The 21,620-nt window shown below is 33.1% G+C and overlaps 1 protein-coding gene across 2 annotated transcripts in view; it reads right to left on the reverse strand.

Annotated features, from left to right (window-relative positions):
- LOC105363116 (beta-1-syntrophin-like) overlaps positions 1-9,389 on the reverse strand; it is a 28,096-nt gene extending 18,707 nt beyond the window's left edge. Inside the window, exon 1 of one of the 2 annotated variants that reach the window (XM_011500712.1) lies at positions 8,913-9,389. Coding sequence is in view for 1 of the 2 variants with exons in the window: in XM_011500711.1 (XP_011499013.1) it covers positions 7,963-7,989 (27 nt within the window). In the remaining variant the exon portion in view is untranslated. Of the gene's footprint in view, positions 1-7,962; positions 8,065-8,912 lie in introns of those variants that run through there. The other variant, XM_011500711.1, reaches the window with a different exon arrangement.
- Positions 9,390-21,620: the final 12,231 nt, after the last annotated feature.

A 21,620-nucleotide genomic window follows, 5' to 3' on the forward strand; every position in this document is an offset into this window, starting at 1 on the left:
GACGCTCTACTCGCTAAACTCTCCTCAAATGTTTGTCGATTCACCGGATTTTTTTTCTCACTTTTTGCTAATATAACCGAGGCAACGATCAATCGCGATCCGGGGAGAGGGACTTTTTTTCCTGTCCTCCGGCGGCCATTTGACATTCGATACACACCGGCTTCGCACAAAGTCGATTTGAGCAAAAAGTAGACAAGCGTCGTTAATTTATTCTAGCAATGTCATCGAAGGCTTTAGTTTTATGCGCGAAAGGAGGCCATTAATTTCCTATAATAACTTATCGAGTGCCCACTGTTTTATTGTATACGTCGCTCGAGTTAATCGATACTAATTTTTGTCGGACGACGCGACTAATGTACGTTGAACAACTGCTCCTAACAACTTCCGCTCCGTTAGCTCATACGCGCTATTTCATTATTCGCACCACCACACCCACGCCCCATAATAACATCCGCGAATGCCTCAAATAATTATGAACGATTTGAAAAAGGTACCACCCACGCCACCGGCTAGCGTAGAAAAATTTGTCCAACCAACGTCTCATCAGCACCGCGACATTGAATTCCCGGGCCCGCGCCTCCGAATTCCAATGCACTCTAACGAGCCCGTGAGATTACACTCGCGGGACGTGTGGGCGTGTGCGCGTGTGCGCCAGCCGAGAGTCAGAATCGCACGACCGCGCGTTAATTCGCCGTTTAAGCTGTCACGCCGGGGCCGCGCGCCTCCTCGCAGCCGCATCGCGAGCATGAAAACCGTGACAGAAAACTGTTATTTAAATATTTTCGCCACCTGAGCCAAACGCTTAATGAGCTCTATCTGGCTCCGTGGCACTCTGGCTTTCCTGGAAGCGGCCGCGTAAAAGCAAAACTATGCTCGCCGGGACGAGTGAATTTAACCGAGGCTAATAAGCCTGCTTTTATTCGTTGCTCGGCAGACGCGAGAAAACTTTCATTCCGTGATCAAGTACTTTAAGGGGACGAGGGGACGAGGGGACGACGGGTGGGGTCGGGTGGGATGAGGTACGATGCGGGTGACGTCGAGTAGGTGGGAGGCTGAAATACATAAAGCCGCACGTACGGATATGCGACTAATGAAGAAGTACACCGTTCGCCCCTCGTATGACTCTCTTGATAATCATAAAGTGCTGAGCGCCAAGTTAAAAAGGAATTAGTATTTTGTAAACATGTGTGCGTGCATACCGGAACGAGCATCTGCCGGTAGGCTTTGGTGCATTTGAAGCTTTAAAGGTTCACACGTACGCGCGAGGGCCATTACGTTATAACTTAAGTGCGCTTCGGCACTGCACTTTCACGGTGAGTTTGTATACTGAGTTGAATGAAAGCTCGTGGAACTTTTTGCCATTGGCTTGCGCGTAATATAACCATCGTTAATAAATAATCCATTAATCGTATGATTAATCTTCGGCAATGGAGTTGTAATTACATGTGATTTGGGTATAAGAAATGGCAGGTGTTGCCAATGGACTAGTTAGGATAAATTTTTGCCACTCTAAAGCTATCGGAGTTTTGCCGATCACGGGGTGGATCATTTTCTTTACGACAAACACGAATGCATAAAGACTTAATGCATAAATAAGTGGATGCGATATAATCACGAAAATACCAGAGTATATTAGTTAAAGATTAAAGTTCACGTTTTTAGTTAATCGCCGAGGCTTGTATTGGCGAAACGAATGGATGATTTTCATGGAGTATTACATTTAATCAGATAACGAGATAAAATATCTTACAAAAGTGATACGAAACGTGTCTGAAGCCCGAGAGAGATCCAAATAGTCGGGACAGAGAGCTCATCAAGACCGTCTAGAATATTCCCAAATATAAAATATAGCGCGTCTCCGCCACTTTCCCCTTGATTTAATCCAACGAATGTCCTCCTCCACCCCATTCCATCCCAAAGCGTATTAAAATAGTCTTCCGGAAATTTTTGTCATTTTCTAATTTGTTGCTTACTGACGACTCATGTCAAGCTTTCCAATATTTTCATGGGGTTAAATTATAAAAGTAATTTATAATGACAGGGAAGAAAGACCTTTAGCATTAGTACGTTTGACAGTTACGTGCCACAACATTCATCGTCTGATCAATGTTTTTGCAATCAAATTTTCCAACATTCATTCACACAACATTCATCGTCTGATCAATGTTTTTGCAATCAAATTTTCGACTAAATTACTTTTACAGGCTATAATACTTTATTTTGAAACTATTGTAATTCAATTTGAAACTATTATATTTCAATGTGAGTTGAGCAACGGCGCGTCCTATAATATTCCACGCTGGGAATATGTTCTTATGAAATTACTTAATCTAGTCGATTTGTCAATCAGTATGACAAATATTTTATACAGAAAATAAATAACTATTCGCTTAAAGCACACTCTTTTTCTTAAAAATTTAAAGTGCTCAAAAACATGCTCTTCGTCCGATAAAACTTGTACGAAAAATCTTCAAAGCGTACACACCGCGAGTAATAATCTATTTAAATTGTTCTTTTACATAACGAATCTTTAGTAAAAAGACAACAAAAACAAAATATAAAACATCTGTTATTAGTATGCTACCGCACGCGCTTAGATACATAATTTACTTATTTTTTATACTAAAAATCATGTAGGGATTATAATTTTAATTGAGTGACACGAATTTAAGCACTTACGTTTTTAATCGGTGACAAATCGTAATTATTGGTGCATAAAAATTCAAATCTTTCCCCAGCATTATTGACCGCATGTTATTAATATACAGCCTAGCACCATCGGCACAACCTGTTCAACTTTACTAGAGATAAAAATACAAAAAGTATTCACCTCGATCATTGTCGGCATTGCAATTTAAATAAATATGTATATGTGTACAGCATCAGCTTAAAGTTAAACCATAAAAAAGAAGAAAAAGAAAAAAAATTTAAAAAAAACTTTAATTAAATCGACAAGCATGGTTGACTTTAAATGAAGCTTCATGTTGCTGTTGTTGTTGTTGTTGTTTCTTATTATTATTCAAACTACTTAATTTCTATCTTATTTTATAAGAAACAAACAAAAAAAGAGATAAAGAAAAAGAAAAAGAAATTTCTAACTCTTTTCCCCATCCTTAGTTCTCTAAACAGTGCTGGCTCGGAATCGTAGGCGGATAAATTTCTGAAGCCGACACTCGTGCTCGTGGCCCGTGTTTATCTCGTAACAAATAAAAAGCAACTCGGTCAGTAGTTTCGTCCGGACATTAAAATAAAATATTGTTGTACACACAGGTAATTGTCATATCAGTTGGTGTATCTAGCGTGCGACATTATTAAGAGACAGATTTATAAATTATCCCAGCGACCACCGGTTACAGCTCGAGCATGAATTAGGAAAAGCTGTAGCATTGTGACAGACGCCATAAAGCGTCATACACGTCTCCGTCTTCCCGCCTGCCCAATCCACCCCACTCCCCTCGTCGCGTCCCACTCGCCTGCCCCTTTGTCATCGTTTAACGACCTTTAACGCGCGCGTTGACTGGCCGTTGAAAGAAAGCATATCGCGGAAAAGTGGAGCGAAAGAGACACGGACGAGTCTTCATTTTAACGAGACGCTGACTGCGGATTTAGCGCTTAGAAATACGAAACCCGATAGTCAAGGAAATACCGCGAACGCACTAAAATACCAATTAAACGAACGTTTCCAGTGATCTTTAACTATATTGTTTTCTTAGTACTTGCGGTACGAGGGCGAAATTAGCGGTCTATTCGCTAACTCCGTATATTAGGTTTTCAACTGGATAAACCGCGTGTGCACGATGATTTCAATACCAATCAGTTTCTCCATACGAATCATTGAACGATTAAGGATAGCATACAAACGCACAACTAAGTTGATATAAAGTAAATAAAGAAAGGATTGCCGATGTTTTTCTTAAGCAAATAAAAGAATGCCGTTTTTTATCATAGTACGAGCGCCAAACGAGTCCAGAACGAATACAGAAACTCGCCATATCAGTTGGTTAAATGACGATGCCACTTATGCAAAATTAAATAAGGAGGAAACAAGTGTATGTAGTAAACCGTACATATTATAAGTATTACGAGCAATAAAAATGACTTGAATACAACTTACAAGATCTGATTTGTAAAACCAATTTTGCATAGTATAGCTTTAAAAATTTCCTCCTCCTTGCAAGGGATATATTTAAAGAAAATTTTGAATATTATTATTTTATACTCGAGCTATTATTTATTGTACGTCGTTTTTTCTTTTCCGTTTTTGTTACACCAAAGTGGTAAAATTTTCAAATAAGATTTTGTATTTTAACTTGTTAAAATTGAAATATTGTCCTCTTATAGCGAGTTGAATTTATTATATTTCACATTTTTAGAATTAGACAGTATATTACTTTGCAAATAATAATAATAACAATAACAATAACAATAATAAAAATAATAACAATAATAACAATAACAATTATAATAATAATAAAAAATAATAATAATAATAATAATAATAATAATAATAATAATAATAATAATAATAATAATAATAATAACGGGGAAATCTCTACGAGATTTCTTTAAATATCCTTACATTCTTCTTAACACCGATTGGCTTTCAAAAATTATGAAATTACAGACCTTCCGAATAAATCGTACGAATTGTAGGATTGAGATTAAGATTTTTTATTCGACTATAATTATTCAATCCCGCAGACTAATATCGCCTCCATTTCTTCGTACCTTTGTTGTTACCTTTATATTTATAAGGCTTTCTACAACACATTTATCGCACGCTTAATCGAATATTAAGTTCGGAAAACGTAACGTGTCAGTATTTTCCTTGTATTATTCATCATTGAGAATTTCAGTAGACATGTAAAAGAAATTTGAGATATAATTCTTTTAAACTAAGGATTCGATTTTTGCAGTGATACTAACGCGAAGAGTGATTTCTCATTCGCTCACTGATTCACTCTCTTTCCTTCGCTCCTTCATCCCTTCATTCTATCGGTCTCACTCGGCTTTTTCCCTTATTTTACCCTTTTAAACTAGCAAAAAAAAAAAAAAAAAAAAAGGAGAGAGGAAAGAAAAATCGATATCTCACGCGGCTAGACGACGAAAATCGCAAGGCGCGAGCGCGAATTTTTATGCCCCACTATATAATTCAACGAGGCAAAATTCAATACATGTCAGTGGCGCCAGAAATGCTAATGGAATTCGCAAAAATTGGAATTCAATCACGAAAGAATATAAAGAATTTTTTTCTTAATACGATTTACCCGTTTATACGCAGCTCAATAAGCACAATGACGAAAATTGCGTTCACAAAATGTCGGTGCTTTTTATGTGCACGACGTAAAATTTAAGTTACCGATCGTCATAAAAAATTTTATTCGATACTTAAATTTCAACTTATTTTCATATTGAATTTTAGTATGACTAAACATTTTTTGATTTTATGCTTTAATAAATTACTATATTTAATTTCAACTTAAATATGTTTACGACACAAATTAAGAAAGTATGATGCTGCCGACTGCAATATAAGCTTTTCATTCTCGATTTGTAGAATATTTAATGCAGCAGTCCATTATGGGGCGCAATGATCTATGAACACGAGCATAAAATATTTATACATGCATTTCGATGCTTCATCGTCGTTATGTAATCAAGGAAAAATTTTAAAACTTTCCTTAGAACGACCAATACATTCCTCATAATAAGTTAAAGAAGAAAAGCTCGCGATGGATATTATAATTATATCGACACGAGCTTTAACATCTAAATTCACAATATTAATATTTATATCAAATCTCACTTGCACATACATAAATTGAGACAATATACCTTGTGGGAGCAGAAATAAATAGAGCTTAAATAAAAATCACGCAAAACCTTACATTTTCATGTATTTCTTGGAAGTTCTTAAGCAAGTTCCAGCCGTAACGATGTAAGTAAGCTTATAAGGATCAGTGAAATTGAATATACATTGAATACAACCACCCAGAGACAACATAAGTTGAACATCTCCTAAAAAATTTATTGATAAATCCTTATTAATGAAGTATTAATTGGTAAAATTTAACGATAGAAATGATTTTGTTTAATTTTACTTAATTCGGATGTTATTGGTTTCAAGTTAATAATTTGCTTAAATTAGAAGAAAAATTGTAGTTGACAAAAGTAGGTTACAAATACGATAGCAGATTAAAAAAAACAAACAAACAAACAAACAAACAAACAAACAAACAAACAAACAAAAAACAAATAGTTCTAACAAATAATGCCAATAAAAATTTTTTAATTTAAAACTTTTAATAATGATTGCTGTATAAAAAAATAAAAGCTAATCTAGGAAAATAGGACGTCGATATTTTTGCATTTATATGGAATAGTGGATAGTAAAAATTTGATCAAACACTAATTTCAATGTGAATAAAGCACATTACTTGGTTTTAGGAAAACTTAAAAATTACAAGAATTCTCGATAATTTACATTATATTACCCAAAGAAATAAAAATCTTATTCGAAAGAACGTGATTAATTATATTGCGATTATAATAAAAAGTAAATTACGTATTATTCCACCATTTTTCCCGTCTCTGTAAATATATAGACAGGGATTTAAGTTTTACTTTACCATTACTTTCTAAATTATTACTTACTATTAATAAGATTTATTAATTAAGATTTATTATTAATTTATTGTGGAGCGATGATTAAATAATATTTTTCTAAAGCTTATTCAAGTTGTGAAGAGCGTGTAATTGAATAGGTGGATGCATTTTTTTTTTTTTTTTTTTTTTTTCAATGAATCCAACAGTATTATTGAGTGAGAACAATGACGAAATAATGAGATATACAAGATAATGCTTTCACATAATTTTTATAATGTAATTATATATATTTTTTTTTATATAGAAAACAATTAAATATTCTATAAGACAATCTAAAACGCGGATAAAAAATCTATGTTGTAACATGCTGATGTATTTGCTACCTTCCAAGACGCTTGGCCGTCCATTGTTTAAACTTTGAACATCAATACGCCATTAAAAATTGACTTGTTAGTTGTTTATTTATAATCTTATCAGTGATTTATGAAAATGAACACATTGGCATTAACAATTAAGCCACAAACGTGCGTCTTTATGTATTTGAAAAATTGATTGCTACCAATAATTTCATTATAAACAACCAAGGCAAAAGACAAGATAAAAATTAAAAAGAATCTTACGATTGTTCTTAAGATGTTTGATCTTACGATGACAAACAAATATTATTTAATATGCAATGAGACTGCGTGCATTATTACGTTAATTGTCAAAATTCACTAGAAAAAAAACAAAAAACAAAAAACAAATGAAAAAGAGAGAAAAATTTTCAAGAAAAAAATGATAAATCGAAAAAAGTCGAACGGGCAAAAGCGTAAACAGCAGCGCGCAGCAAAAACAACAACAGCAGCTTCTGTAACAGCGACAGCAACAGCAACAGCTACAACAACAGCAACAACAACAACGACGACGACGACGGCGACTACGACGACGACGACAACAACAATAACAATAAGACTACGAAAAAAGGAATTCCGGGATGCAGATGCACGGCCAAACAAAAAAGCAACACAAGCGAGTGTCATCGGCTGTCGAATAATTTGACATTTATACCGTTGGAATGCAAGCGCGAAGGGCGCTCGGTTCGGGGAAAAAATAAAAAATATATAAAGTCACTGCCGCCGCCCCCCCCCCCACCGTAATTCCGCGTACATTCATTACGAATTCAATTGCAACATAAAAGAAGCATTACGTTTCTTTTACATTAAATTACAGTTGCGAACAAGATGAAAATTATTGTGCGGTGCATGCAGAGGCTAAAATTAATCAAATTAATAATTGCGTCTCTCCGAATGGAACATGCGTGTACGCATGCACACTCAACAGATATACACAGGGATCCCGTGATTCGTGATTTACCGTTCTGCGCGTATTACTTCCGGGCATATGACTTCCGGTCGCGCTGCTTCTCGATGCACCTTTTAAACCGTCGCTTCTCGTTCCTCTTTTTCCTCACCACCCCTTCTCACTCTTTCTCTCTCCCTCACTCTCTCTCTCTCTCTCTCTCTCTCTCTCTCTCTCTCTCTCTATGTCTCTCTCTCTCTATGTATCTCTCTCTCGTAAGCTTACGCACACAGTCGCAGTCACACGCGGGCACAGAGGTACACGTACGCCGGGCTCTCGAGAGTACCAGAATCGGGCGCGCGCGACTTAAGGAACATGGAGAGGCTCACGTTCCCTCGAATACGCTGGCCCACTTTGTCCTGTCCGCTCGTAGCAGCTGCGCCTTTCTCTCGCTCTCCCTCGCGCCCCCCCTACCTCTCGCTCACCAGCTAAAGCACTTCAAGATTATTCAGGGCCGGTCCCGCAGCTCGGGAGTTTCCGCTTGGGAACCGCTTCCGTCGCGGTCTTGGAACGTGCCTCGGCCACGAGCCAATGCATCGTAAGCCCCGAGGGGGCCCCTTTCAGGCGGCGCCGGGTATAGTTCCCCCATGGCTCTCGCACATGCCGTCGGTCCGGATGTCGCGTGTCGTCCGCCTCAGCTGACGCTAACTCCAGGGGGAGCGGGCCCAGTTCTCTCTACTTTTCTCACCTCTCCCGCTCGCTCGCTCGCGCGCTCCTCCGCGACCACTTAACCTCCTCCTCCAGCGTAAACAAACGGCCGGTTCTCGATTTTCTCTCCCCCTTTCGACTACTTGTCGCCCAGCGAATCTTTCTCTCTCTCTCTCTCTCTCTCACACACACACACACACACACGCACATACACACACACACACTCTCTCTCTCTCTCTCTCTCTCTCTCTCTCTGTCTGTCTGTCTATCTCTCTCTCTCTCTCACTCTCACTCTCCGCTCTCACCGCTCTCCTCACCTTAGCTTACAACCGCTCGGTCCTGCTCCCTTTCAAGCCATCGAGATCGATCCAAGCTTACTCAGAGCTCGGCGACCTTGCCGGCAAAACCACCAAATATAAAAATTTAATTAAACAAGAAACCCCACGACCAATTGTAAACACGCACTCCGCGACGATGAGGCACGAAAGAACGTGAACGACAACAACAATAACAGCGATAACAACAGCAACTGCAACGATATTAACTAAAGAAACGGCAACGAGGACGGGACGATAACAACAAATGGGGATTATACGGGGACGCGACACGTAGGGGGTGGCTTAACAAGTGGCTCGCACTCGCTCGTATACGATTCGTACACGTTGTCGATGGGTTTGTCTCTCGGCAAAGAGTGAGAGAAGACGACGACGACGACGACGACGACGACGACGACGACGACGACGGCGACGACGGCGACGACGATGACAGGTCGCGCACAAAGCATAACACGCGCCAGCGAGTGCCGAGGCGAGACTGAATTCTTAACCGAACCGAATCCAGTGGAAAGCCGCCGCTGCCGTCGCTGCCGTCGCCGCCACCGCCACCACCACCACCACCACCGCCACCGCCGCCGCCGCCGCCGCCGCCGCTGGAAATTGGTGGCAGTCAGTCGCGAGTCCCGGTCTCTCGGCCCCCAACGACCACCACAACGAGTGACTGACTGTACCGGCAGCCCGAGGGCCGCGCGACGCGTCATCTATGCCTCGAGGCCCGAAGCCCCCCACCCCCGGCTGTTATCGGCCGTGGCAACAACCACGTGCCCGGGGGACCATTCGACTAATATCGGGCCGCGCGTATTTGAACCCAACTGACCCGCGCGCAAACCGCGCATCCCGCAGCTTCTCACCAACGTTCATCCTCTTGCCGTTACGTCTATGGGGTTAAAAGCCCGACAAGGACGATAAGTTTCAGCCTCGGTTGATGCCTGTAGGATGGTAAAACAATGCTGAGCATAGAGGGTTGGCGAGGACACGTCGTAAAATGTAAAATAAGAAGGGGCGCGATGGTGCTCGAAGCAACTAAATATTAATTTCATCCCAGATACCGCGTGTCTTTGTGACTTATTAATTTCAGGCTCTTGTACTTTGTGAATCAATGTCGCTCTCCTCTCGTTTTTATAAGATAAACGCCGAATAAGCAAAATAAGCAAAAAAAGAAAACACCGAAGAAACATAATAGCGTTGTAAATGTCATGGATATGTAAGGACATGGAATGAAGAGGCGTTGCCGAAGGGCAACTTTGAAACTTTATGACCCTTCGGTTAGGCGAAAACGTGACTTTTTTTCATCTATATTTCTTACATTTCATACGATTTCAATACGTGAACATTATTATCTAACAGTTTGGGTATAAATTTACAAATTTTAAAGATAAAACTCGTCTTTCTTCATAGCTCAACTTGGCTACAATATTGAAACTTTCGAGGCTTGCAATCTTGTTTTTGCAAAGATAGGCTTCGTTCGAATTTTAAACATAAATAGATAATGCGTCGCGTAAATTCAAAGCTCAAACTTTCGAGAGATATTTTGTAAAAATTTCCTTTAACAATCATCGATTGAAAAACGGCTGATAAAATGTTATCCTCCTCTTTGATAAACAGCCCTACGATTCTTCTGAGAGTGCAATTTTCTTGAACAAATAATTCGAAATATTTATCGGCAAAATATCGTCTTCTTATTATCAAATGAAATTGCATTTAGATTATAATTCACCTGTAGTATAATAATTGCACGAATAGCCGTTTACAAATAATATCCTACGAGTAAATAAAGGAATCTTCAAATTTCAATCGATAATTTTATTAAAGCTCTTACTTATACTTTCTGGTAGATAAATTATATTATTCTACGGCTTATTACTAATGAATTTGGTATTTTGTATCAATGTATCAAATTTTGTACCAATTCATACAATTTCAAATTGTTATGTTAATAGTGTCGTCTTAATCATAGCTCTCGATTATCATTACCTTTTGCAAAAATCCGCAAATAAATCTGCTCCGTATATCATTAAATATGTAGTTAATAAAACTTTCATTTTCATGAACTTTAAAGATAATATTAAGTTATAATTTATTCGAGCACTACGTAAGAATTATTAGGAAACAAGAGCATTTCAAGTACTAATAGACATGGCAAATAATTTTGTAAGAGGAGGCACTTTTCAACGCGAGAAAAATCATTCTCCATTAATCAACATACGATCCCTTTGTAATTAATAGGCATTGATGAGAATTATTTAACATTTATTTAACATAAATAGACGATACATACAAAATTTTACTTTTTAAATTGCGTACGAAGGTGATATTATTGCGAGTAAAAATTCTGCTTGAAAATCTATTGTTCTCTGTGATTTTATACTTATCATTGTATATTCTGTACAAAAGTTGCTTAAAATAACGAGTAGATTGTTGAAAATGAACAAAAAAAAAAAAACTTTCAAATAATTAAGAATTGATAATGAAATAAAAAGATATTATGTTGGTACGCAATTGTCTTGATGCAATAATCACAATTTCATGTGATGATATTAAATTTTTAAAAATTAATAATTTTCTTAAGTTTTTACTTTCTTTTTCCATGCTAGCTGTATGGTACTGCAGCGCTTAAAAAAAAAAAATTCCTCCACTATCGTACGAATAATTTTTATGGAATAAATTATACATAAGAATTGTGAATGTAAAAGTAATATAGCAGTCAAAGTTTCTGGTATATAAAAAATAAATTTTAAATTCACAAAAAAATATGGCAAAATATATAGTAAAATACGTTTGAAAAACTGAAAAACTGTCAAATGTTGACATTGAAATATAACATGTGACACATTTTTCACATTTTTTCTATGTTATCTCATATTTTAAAACGTGATACGTTACGGCATATTTTAGCACATTTAAAAATATACATATATATATATATATATATATATATATTATTTAGATACGTTTATATACTTTTTTTCATTGTATAATATGCTTCTTTAGCTTATAATATTAAGTATAATATATATGTGTGCGTGCGTGCGCGTGCGTGCGTGTATAAATTCAATGCTTAGATTTAATATTTATCGATTTAATATGAGATTTGAGATGTGTATATTTAACGACAGAGTGGGCAAAACAGCATTTTTAACACATGTTGTGTCCATTTCCATATTATAAAAGTAATCCAATACCGATAATAATAAAGGTTCTCTTAAAACATTTACGCAAATATTCCACATTCACAATTGAGTATTAAATATTTCAATTTATTCATATATATTTTCATATACGTAATACTAAAGAGAATTATCAAAACAATATCTATAATATTTTCCTCAAATATTTTTTATTCCATTATAGTAGAGTAGAAAAGCTATGGAATAATCTATACATTAAAATCAATCATGACAAATACATGTTCTTTTTTTTCACTATTTCTCTCGAAAGTTTATAAGTGCTCTTTTAATCAAAATTTTCTTAAATTTAAATCTTATTTTTACGATACTAAAGTATCTGTTTTATTCGCTTATTGTTGACTTATAGTTAATAAATTTGAATGACTAATTCAGAAATTTTTTAAAAGTATTTTTATCTTAAAATGGGTAAGTGAATGAAAATTTTTTAATCAATGATGATACTTATTATGATACATCCTTTTTCATTACTATATTACATTACATTTATATACCTATGCACACATACCAATATATTAGTATAGGGGGTCTGAAATTTTAAATCAACTCGCTGCTTGTTTTCACCGAGTCCAAAGATGTGTATATGTTACATTTTTATTTTCATATGATTCTATTCTTTTTATTCTTTTTTTTTTCTTTTTTGTTTTTTTTCTTTGGATGAATCATTGGTACCAGAGTATATTTCACGTAGTGGCTTAAATTTTTTCAATTTCTTAAAATAATAAATGTCAAGGTATTGAAAACATTTATATTTAAAAAAAAAAAAATATATATATATATATATATATATATATATATACAAAATAGAACTAACAAAAAGAAACTTTTATTGAAAAAATATTAAACAATATAATCTTTTACAAATAAAAATGTATTTATATAAATATTTAATTTAAAATGCTTGATAAGTTAGAACTGCACAATAAAGTTAGAAGATGTTTGATATTTTATTTAATGAAATTTTTCAAATAATTTCTATGCATTAGCTTATAAATTATTCTGAAATTTTCTTTATTTTTTTTTTTTATTTTTTTTTTGTTTTTTTTTTTGTTTTTTTTTTGTTTTTTGTTTTTTTTTAATTAACTTTATTATTTCTCAAAATCCTCATCATTATACATAATATAATATACTTATACATCACATATTAATTTAATAAGATTTACTCATACTCGAATAAAAATATCTAATGAGCATTTTAAATCTTTTTTGAAGATTATATAATTTTACATAGTACGTGTACAAGATCCCCATGAATATTAATATACGTAACGTGTAACATCGTAACAGTGTAATCCTGATTATCAATATAATTTTTGCAAAAGTTCGACGCATTATCTTATGAATCAATCATGACTCTTCCTTGCAGTGTTTAAAATCTTATACATAGGGAATAGCTTATTTAGTACCGATAAAGCCTCCTCTATAACTATTTCATTAAAGTTTGCCTGCCTACGCAAGCATATCAGAAATTATTAATTTCCTACTTATTGATTTCATTTATAAGCAATTTAGTATGTTAAGTTATTTTGATATGATAATTATTAAAATTGAATATATAGTCGGATAATTATATATTCAGTGCTAATTGGCTAAAAGATTTCATTCAATTAATAACGAATGATAAATAAATAGATTAACTTTAATAAATGGCTTGGAAAATTTAGAATAACATAAAAACTACAGATGCAGCAGAATGAGCGATCACTCGTTTTTAAAAACGTTTCTAAAATTTCTTGAAAACATTGATTGTTTCGTCTGTTAATTAATGATTTTTAGGTTTAACTTCTCGTAAGGCCTATGTTGAATTGACTTGAGACGGCATTCGAAGAGACGACACTGGCAGATCACGTGATACGTAAGGATCGAGAAACATTTAATCGACTGTCGAATGAAAAACCTGAGAAACAACTCGTTTATTGGCGTAGATAAGAGCAGAAAAGTAGGGATAGAAAGAGCACACAATGCGTTAAATAACGTAACCTGTACGAATGTGTATTCGTATTATTTTCCGGCGGTCATTATCTGCTCGCAGCACGCGACTTTGAGTCCTCGATGACTATTTTTGGCAACGGCTACTCGACCTCTAATTCCTTATTCTATCTGCCTCTTTGTGGATAAAACGATAACTTTCTAATCAATAATTGTAAGACTGATTTCCGTTCTCCGATGCATTTATATTGTGTGTTAGCCACCAATATTCGTTTCAATACCTAACAACTAGGGAAAATCTAAACCTACTAACGATCGTCTGACGAAAATATTATTATACTTCAATGTAAATGCGATTATTTATTTCGACAAAAATTCAATAAATTGAAAATACAGTACATTCGAGAGGAAAAATATATATATACTGTAACCCCATTTTGTCCAATGTCATGACAAATGAGATAGATAGTGTCAAGGGAGGATTGGATTGTTTCTGGTAAAATATCATAGTTAATTGTAATATTGCAAATCAAAATTAAACATATTATCGTTCTTTGTAATTATTCGACCTAATTTTTGTCTGTGTATATTTTTTGTGAACATATTTCAATCTTTTCTTGCGTATTTATATGGATTTTACGTATATTTTCAATTATACACATATTATCAATATCAGCTTAGGTATAATCAAATTACTTAATTATGTTAAATATAATTCGAAAAATATTAACCAATAAATCTAATATAAAAAATTATTTTTTGCGTATCATATAATTCTTATTGATTAGCTTAAAAATACTTCTCCCGAAGTCCTTTTCTATCATGTAATCACGAGATAATTGTACTTCTTTTCTATATTTATATTGGCGCATCTTCTCGCTTTCTTTTCTCTATATAACACTAATAAAGTAATGAGCTTTAAATTATTTTGCAATACTCGGACATAAAGTAGATACAGTATGTCCTCCAACATGTTTCGCTTAGCTACTAATTCTCATGATATACTAGTAATTTTTCAATATCTTTAACTATTTAATAGCACGCAACATATGATTCACAAATTTGCAACATTTATGCTATTAGGTTTATTAAAATTTATGAATATTTGAAAGTGAAATATGTAAATATTGCCATTAAAAAATTCTGAAAAATTAATTAACGACATTTCTATACACCGTATTACGTATTACTTACTACCCAATTCTTCTTAATAATAGAATTACATTATTATTTAACGGACCAACGGGCTAAGATATTATTTAACTACATAATCGATAACATAATAGACAATAAATTTTAAAAACTATTTTATCAAATGTAGAATAAAATTTTTATTTATACGCAATGATTACTTAATTGTCAATTGTTAAATATAAACGTATATTATTAGTAATGCAAAAAAAATATATATATTTTATAAAAAACATAATGTGTTAGATAATAAATTATTTTACGTATTTGTAATATAAATATTCTATGACAATATATTATATAGACTTGAAATTTTTATTAAAAATTCTGTTATGGATATAGTAAGATGAATTAAACATTACCAATTATTTATTATTATAATAGTAATGCATAAAGAAAAAAATTACATTCAAAACCTATCAACAAATACAACGATTATTAAAAAGTACTCGATATTCTAAATTATTCCAGTCATTAGAAATTAAGAGAAATTGTAAATTAAGAGAAGATAGTTTCAAATAGTAACTTCAGCATATCAATTTCAAGCGTAGCATCCCAGACAATTTGTCCCCGACTGACAATTGTCAAATTGAAAAAGTGAAATTGTCAAGAAAAAGAATCAGCATTATCTCATCAGCAGAACAAATGCTATCCTTTTTAATAAAGTGTCAACAAAAAAAAAGTGCAAACGCACGCAGAAAGGAAGTGTATAGGAAGACGAAATTCTGAACGTTATCACTAATTGAACACGTTGCGGATTCCTCATTTCCGCTCATTAGGTTTGCAAGAGAAAAGAGCGACGGAAGGGAGAGAGGGAGAGAGGGAGAACGCTTCACGCCTGTGTGTGCGTGCGTGCGCGCGCGTTAGTGCAAAAGTGAGTGAGTGGAAAAGCAGTATGGAGGTAAGAAAGCTAGAAGATGATGGGACTCTTAACGATTATTGGAGAGAAAATCTTAAGAATCATAATATGCGCCATATCGTCACGACATCTAACTTCAGCCAACGACTATCCCCTAAGAGAATATTGGCTATTCTCAACAATCTCATGCCTTTCCGTCCCTTCGAATCTTTTCAATTAATTTCCTTTTTCTTTTCTTTTATTATATATATATATATATATATATATACATATATCATTTTTTCTTTGCACGAATTTTCATAATTGTTGATAAAAATCATTCATTGATGTTCATAGTTAGTCTAACCCCTGTATTTAGTAAATTTAAAAGTTAATGATATTTCATATCGTAATAATTATCTTTAGTGTATATAATTCCATAAGTATGATATCTTTTTATACAGTGCCAATTCAGTATATAATTATCATTATAAAACTAAATCATATGAGCATATCAAGTTAACAATGATTTCTATATCAATGAAATTAATATAATTTATAATGCATGATTATCTGGTATTATTAAAATATTAATATTATTGAAATTCACAATTAAAATACGAAAATTAATATTAATGCAGCAGCGTATTTGTATAATATCAGTTGAAGTGCGCAATATTATGAAAATAACTGAAATGTTATAGCACTTTGAATTTATGTTAAATTGTACTAATCTTGCATAATGTAGCGACATGTAATGGTGTAATTTCGAGTAATTGTATAAGTGATTTCTTTAAACTTTTTAGAAACAATTTTCTTTAAATGTCTGCTGTATGCATTAAAAACATGAACGATTTTTAAAAAATTTTAAATTTCCTAAGTTTAAATGTGCCATTTTATAAAAATGACAGTATTTCGTTAAAAATATTTTTATTTCTGTTTAAAAAATTTGCAATATTTTAAATACTTTTGATGATATTATAGTGTCGAAATAATAAAAAAAATTTAAAACTAATTAATGATTTAATTAACATTTCCCATCGTTATTAATAATCAATTTTCTACTACAATAATTCTAAGCGCAGAGGTAAACATAATTTCTTCTTCTTTTTCTTTAAACATTTATATCCTGAAATTATATAAGAGTTGTATAGAGAAATTATCAAGCTTATAAATAATTAATTAAAAGACATTTTTTTTTTATATTAAATAATCTTTTATATATTATTCTTTATACCTCAACATCCACGAAAAAAAAACGATAAAGCTCGTTAATCCATAAATCATGCAGTTAATTGTGTTTCAACGATCAATTTGATAGATAAACTTCCCCGGCTTCTATATTTAAAGAATAATGAAATAAATATATAATTACAAAAAATTTACGTAGTTATTAAAGTATAAGTAAAAAAAAGAAGTATAAATTATGTATTCAATAAGTTTAAAAGTTTTATTTTGATAACTCGTAATGTTTAATGATAAATAATTATACATTATTATTATAAACATCGATATATTTTAATTTCAGTCATTTGCGCATAACCATATGGTAAAATGAATTTTCACAACATTCTAACGTAGATAAATATTTTATTAATAAAAGTTGCTATAACATTGAAAGTTAATTATGACGCATTAAATATTCACGATAAAATTAACTAACATAATGATTACTAAAATTATTTCGTTTGTAAATATAATATTTGAAGTGAATTATAGTATTGGTATTTCTGTGTAATAATAACATTAGTAAATATTACTATACAAGTCGATAAAATTTGTGTTCACATTATAAATAAAATTATCATGATTACAATGTAAACTTTCTTAAATACAAGAAAATATTTTTATAACTTTTTAGTTTTAATTAAAATTTATTAGAAAACCATGGGATATTCATTTTAATCAATAAATAAAATAACAAACAAAGTTTTTATTTATTTTTATTTTATTTATTTGTTAATTATAATTTTATAATATTATTTATAATATAATACAAGCTACTCCAAAGATTTATTAATCCGAAGCAAATATGAATTTTAGGAAAAATTGTATGAATTTCAGAATTGCCTCTTAAAATCAATTATGAGAGTAAAAGCAAATTAAATATATTGAACATAATATATAAATTTCCAATTGCATTCTATGAAATATTTAAAAATCTCAACAGATAATTCTGATCCTTTTTTTGTTTTAACAAAATAAAGAAAATAAAAATTTAAGCTCTTGCGATGTTGCTCCCTGTTTGTTTCTTCTTTATTTATTATTTGTTTTTTATAGTACAGCAAGCTTTTCAATTAACAAATTATAATTTAATTCGATCTCGTATAACGATGTTCGACCTAGAGAATTAAAAGGAGGCAGATGCAAGAGAGAGAGAGAGAGAGAGAGAGAGAGAAGAGAGAGAGAGAAGAGAGAGCGCCATAAAGAAGAATGAAGGAAAGATAACGAAAGAAAAGGTAGGAAAATTCAGAGGACACAAAAACTAATTATGGTAGTGATAGTGATGACAATTGTGTGGATGGTGGTACGTTTAACCAATGATGTTGTTAGTATTGAGAATTATGACTAGGTTATACAACTATAGCTAGAAAAGGAATATTGATCATGTTTGTCAACTTTTTTTCACTTCTATCCAATTCATATTATCACTTTATTTTTTTTAGCCAATAGTTTAATATAAATTGCAATCGAATATTTCAGCTGTTGGGCTTGGTTTATTATAGTCACTATGTACTATCTCAGGTTCGTGCTTTTTTGTCTGTTCTTTTTTTTTCTTTTTTTCTTTTGTTTTTTTTTTTCTTTTTTTTTTAACTCAATAACAGTGCAGACAATTTGTACGTCATTATAAAATAAAGTAATCGATCATTTTAAGAAAAAAAATAACTGAAACTTTAAAATGCACATATCGACAAAATTTATCGTAAAGAGTAAGGAATTTGACTATCTATGAAAATATATTTTGCGACTAGAATTTAGAATTTTAAATTATAATCCGTGTATTTGTCGCTTGGTGATGAGTCCCGGGAAATAGAATTGTATGCGGATCGATGAGCCGGTTATTCTTGGACTTTTGGACATATGAAATGCGGCATTCCCAAAGACTACAAAACTTCGCAAATTTTATTCGCAATCTCTATAGAAGGTAGTATGAAAAATAATGTAAAATGGCATTTAATCCCAATGAAAATTTCAATCAGTTCAATTCAATTTAATAAAACCCCACCTTTAATAAAATATTTGTTCCTTCTTTACCTCTTTCTATCGCTTTAATTTTAATAATTTTTTATTTTTAATTCAATTTACATTTACATATACGCGTACCCTCAACATCAGAGTTTAATTTTAATTTATGCAAAATTCTCGTTAAGTTATTTTCTTATACTTTTCTCAAATTCTTCCCTTCACAATGTTACAGATATTGTGAAGCACATAATGTGCATTTAATTACAGATAATGCTCATTTCATTCTCAAACTCTTAATCTTATTAATAGAATTTTAGCGGCAACATAATAGCCAAACAACCTTATATACACTTGCTTGCTCGATATAATCATTTAATTATTAAATTAATCGTAGACTTTATACTCTCGGTATTAATATACCACGAAAAATAGATATACAAAACAATTATTATTGAAAAAGCAATAAATTAAGATAACTCTAAACACCATTAAAGCGTCCGATTCAAAATTCAAACTAAAAATCTCTATTATACATTATCGAATAATAAGCAAATAAGGATACAGGAATAGCAAATGAACTTGTCCGTCAATAGTAAGCAAAATCAACAAAGTGATCAATAATCAAGGGCAAACATTGCAATCCACTCCCCTCCTCGATATCTTATTCACGAATGCAGTCGTACACTCGCCTACAATTTCGTTCAATGCACATACGTACATTTCATAGTATCGGAGCTGCTCACGGCGAACTTGTCTCGAGTTTCGAGTAACGAATCAATTGAGCGATTTTGAAGAAGTCGCGAGTCACCCGCTCACCGGAAGTCCCAATCCTCTCAAGCGTCCTTGGCCCTCAATTATATTCCCATTGCCCCCCCCCCCCCCCCCCCCCCCCCCCCCCCCCCCCCCGCGAAGCGCTCGCACTCCAATTTACTTTTTACAGCGACAGAAAATTGTACATTGTTAAAGTCGCCGTTTGAATTATTATTTCCTACGACGAGAATGATTCGTTTATAGTATTTTAAAGACGAACGCTCTATGACAAAATGAAAAAGGAATTTCGAGCTGCGTCGACGATCGACGATCGAGTGCACAAGCATTTCTTTTCTTTTTTTTCTTTATCGACGTTCCTTAATTTAACATATTATCGGGCTTCCGATTCTTCGGTTTAAATTTAAATTTATAATCTATATGCTCTTTTTAAATAGGTTCACAACTAGAAGAACAACGCTTCAAACAGAAGTAAAGAATTTTATTATTATAAGCATAAATTTCTCTGAAAATACAAAAATATCCACGTTTTATATATACATGCATGCATACACACACACGCACGCACGCACACACACGCACACACACACACACGCACGCACGCACGCACGCACGCACATATATATGTATATATATATATATATATATATATATATAACAATGGGGAGTACATATGAGCAAATAATACAATCATTTAGTGTCTTAATAATCGGTAGTAAAGTATAAAATTGCCCGATCTAATGTTATTACTCATCGCCAAGTATTTCAGTCATACCGCAAAGTTCGTGTTCTGACAGAAAGGAGAAAGGACCTCGCGTGAGCTAGTTAAGGAGCTATTTGAGGCCTAATTTTTCGCAAACAACCAATGCAAAATTTTATCAATCTCAACAGCATTGGCACTCATTATGTTACGCTAATAAAACGTAAAGTTGAGGAGAAATTTATTAAGATAAATATATTTTTGATTATCCTAGCGCGGTTAATTGGAATTAAGACACGATAATAAAAATTAAACGAATAAATATTTTTTTCCCTACGATATAGCAATGATATTTACAATAAAGTAAAAAGTAAGGTAAGAGAGAGGAGAGGCGAGAAGTTATAGCACGAGGACTAAATTTCGTAAAAGTACGAGGTGCAAGTGATTTAAAATTTTTAAAAGTGACTCGCAATAGCATTGCGAAACGCGGTCGTACAGAATTCCTCGGCAGGTTAAACGCAAAAGAAAATATCAATGACGTAAAAAACTTTTAATACGCATTCAAAATTTTGATGTCAATCAGCAAAAAAAAAAAATAAAAAAATAAAAAAATAATAATAAAGGCATTTCCTCTGAACGGTCCGAAAAGCATCTCGATGATAATAATCAAAGCAAAGAATCGCGAAATAAACGTTCGCCTCCCGGAAGGTAAGCTTCATTCGTCATTCATACTCCATCTCTTTCGAAAAAAAGAGCGGATAGCGGCGCCTCTGCCGTAAACAAAACAAAAAAAAAAATCAAAAAAAAAAATATCGTGGCACCACTCGTCCTTTGCTAGTTGTGCACGAGCGCGAGATGCATCATTAGTCGTCCTAAAACAATTTAGAACGGCC

The sequence above is a fragment of the Ceratosolen solmsi genome, unplaced genomic scaffold (assembly GCF_000503995.2).
Source record: "Ceratosolen solmsi marchali unplaced genomic scaffold, CerSol_1.0 scaffold27, whole genome shotgun sequence".
NCBI classification, from domain to species: Eukaryota; Metazoa; Arthropoda; class Insecta; order Hymenoptera; family Agaonidae; genus Ceratosolen; species Ceratosolen solmsi.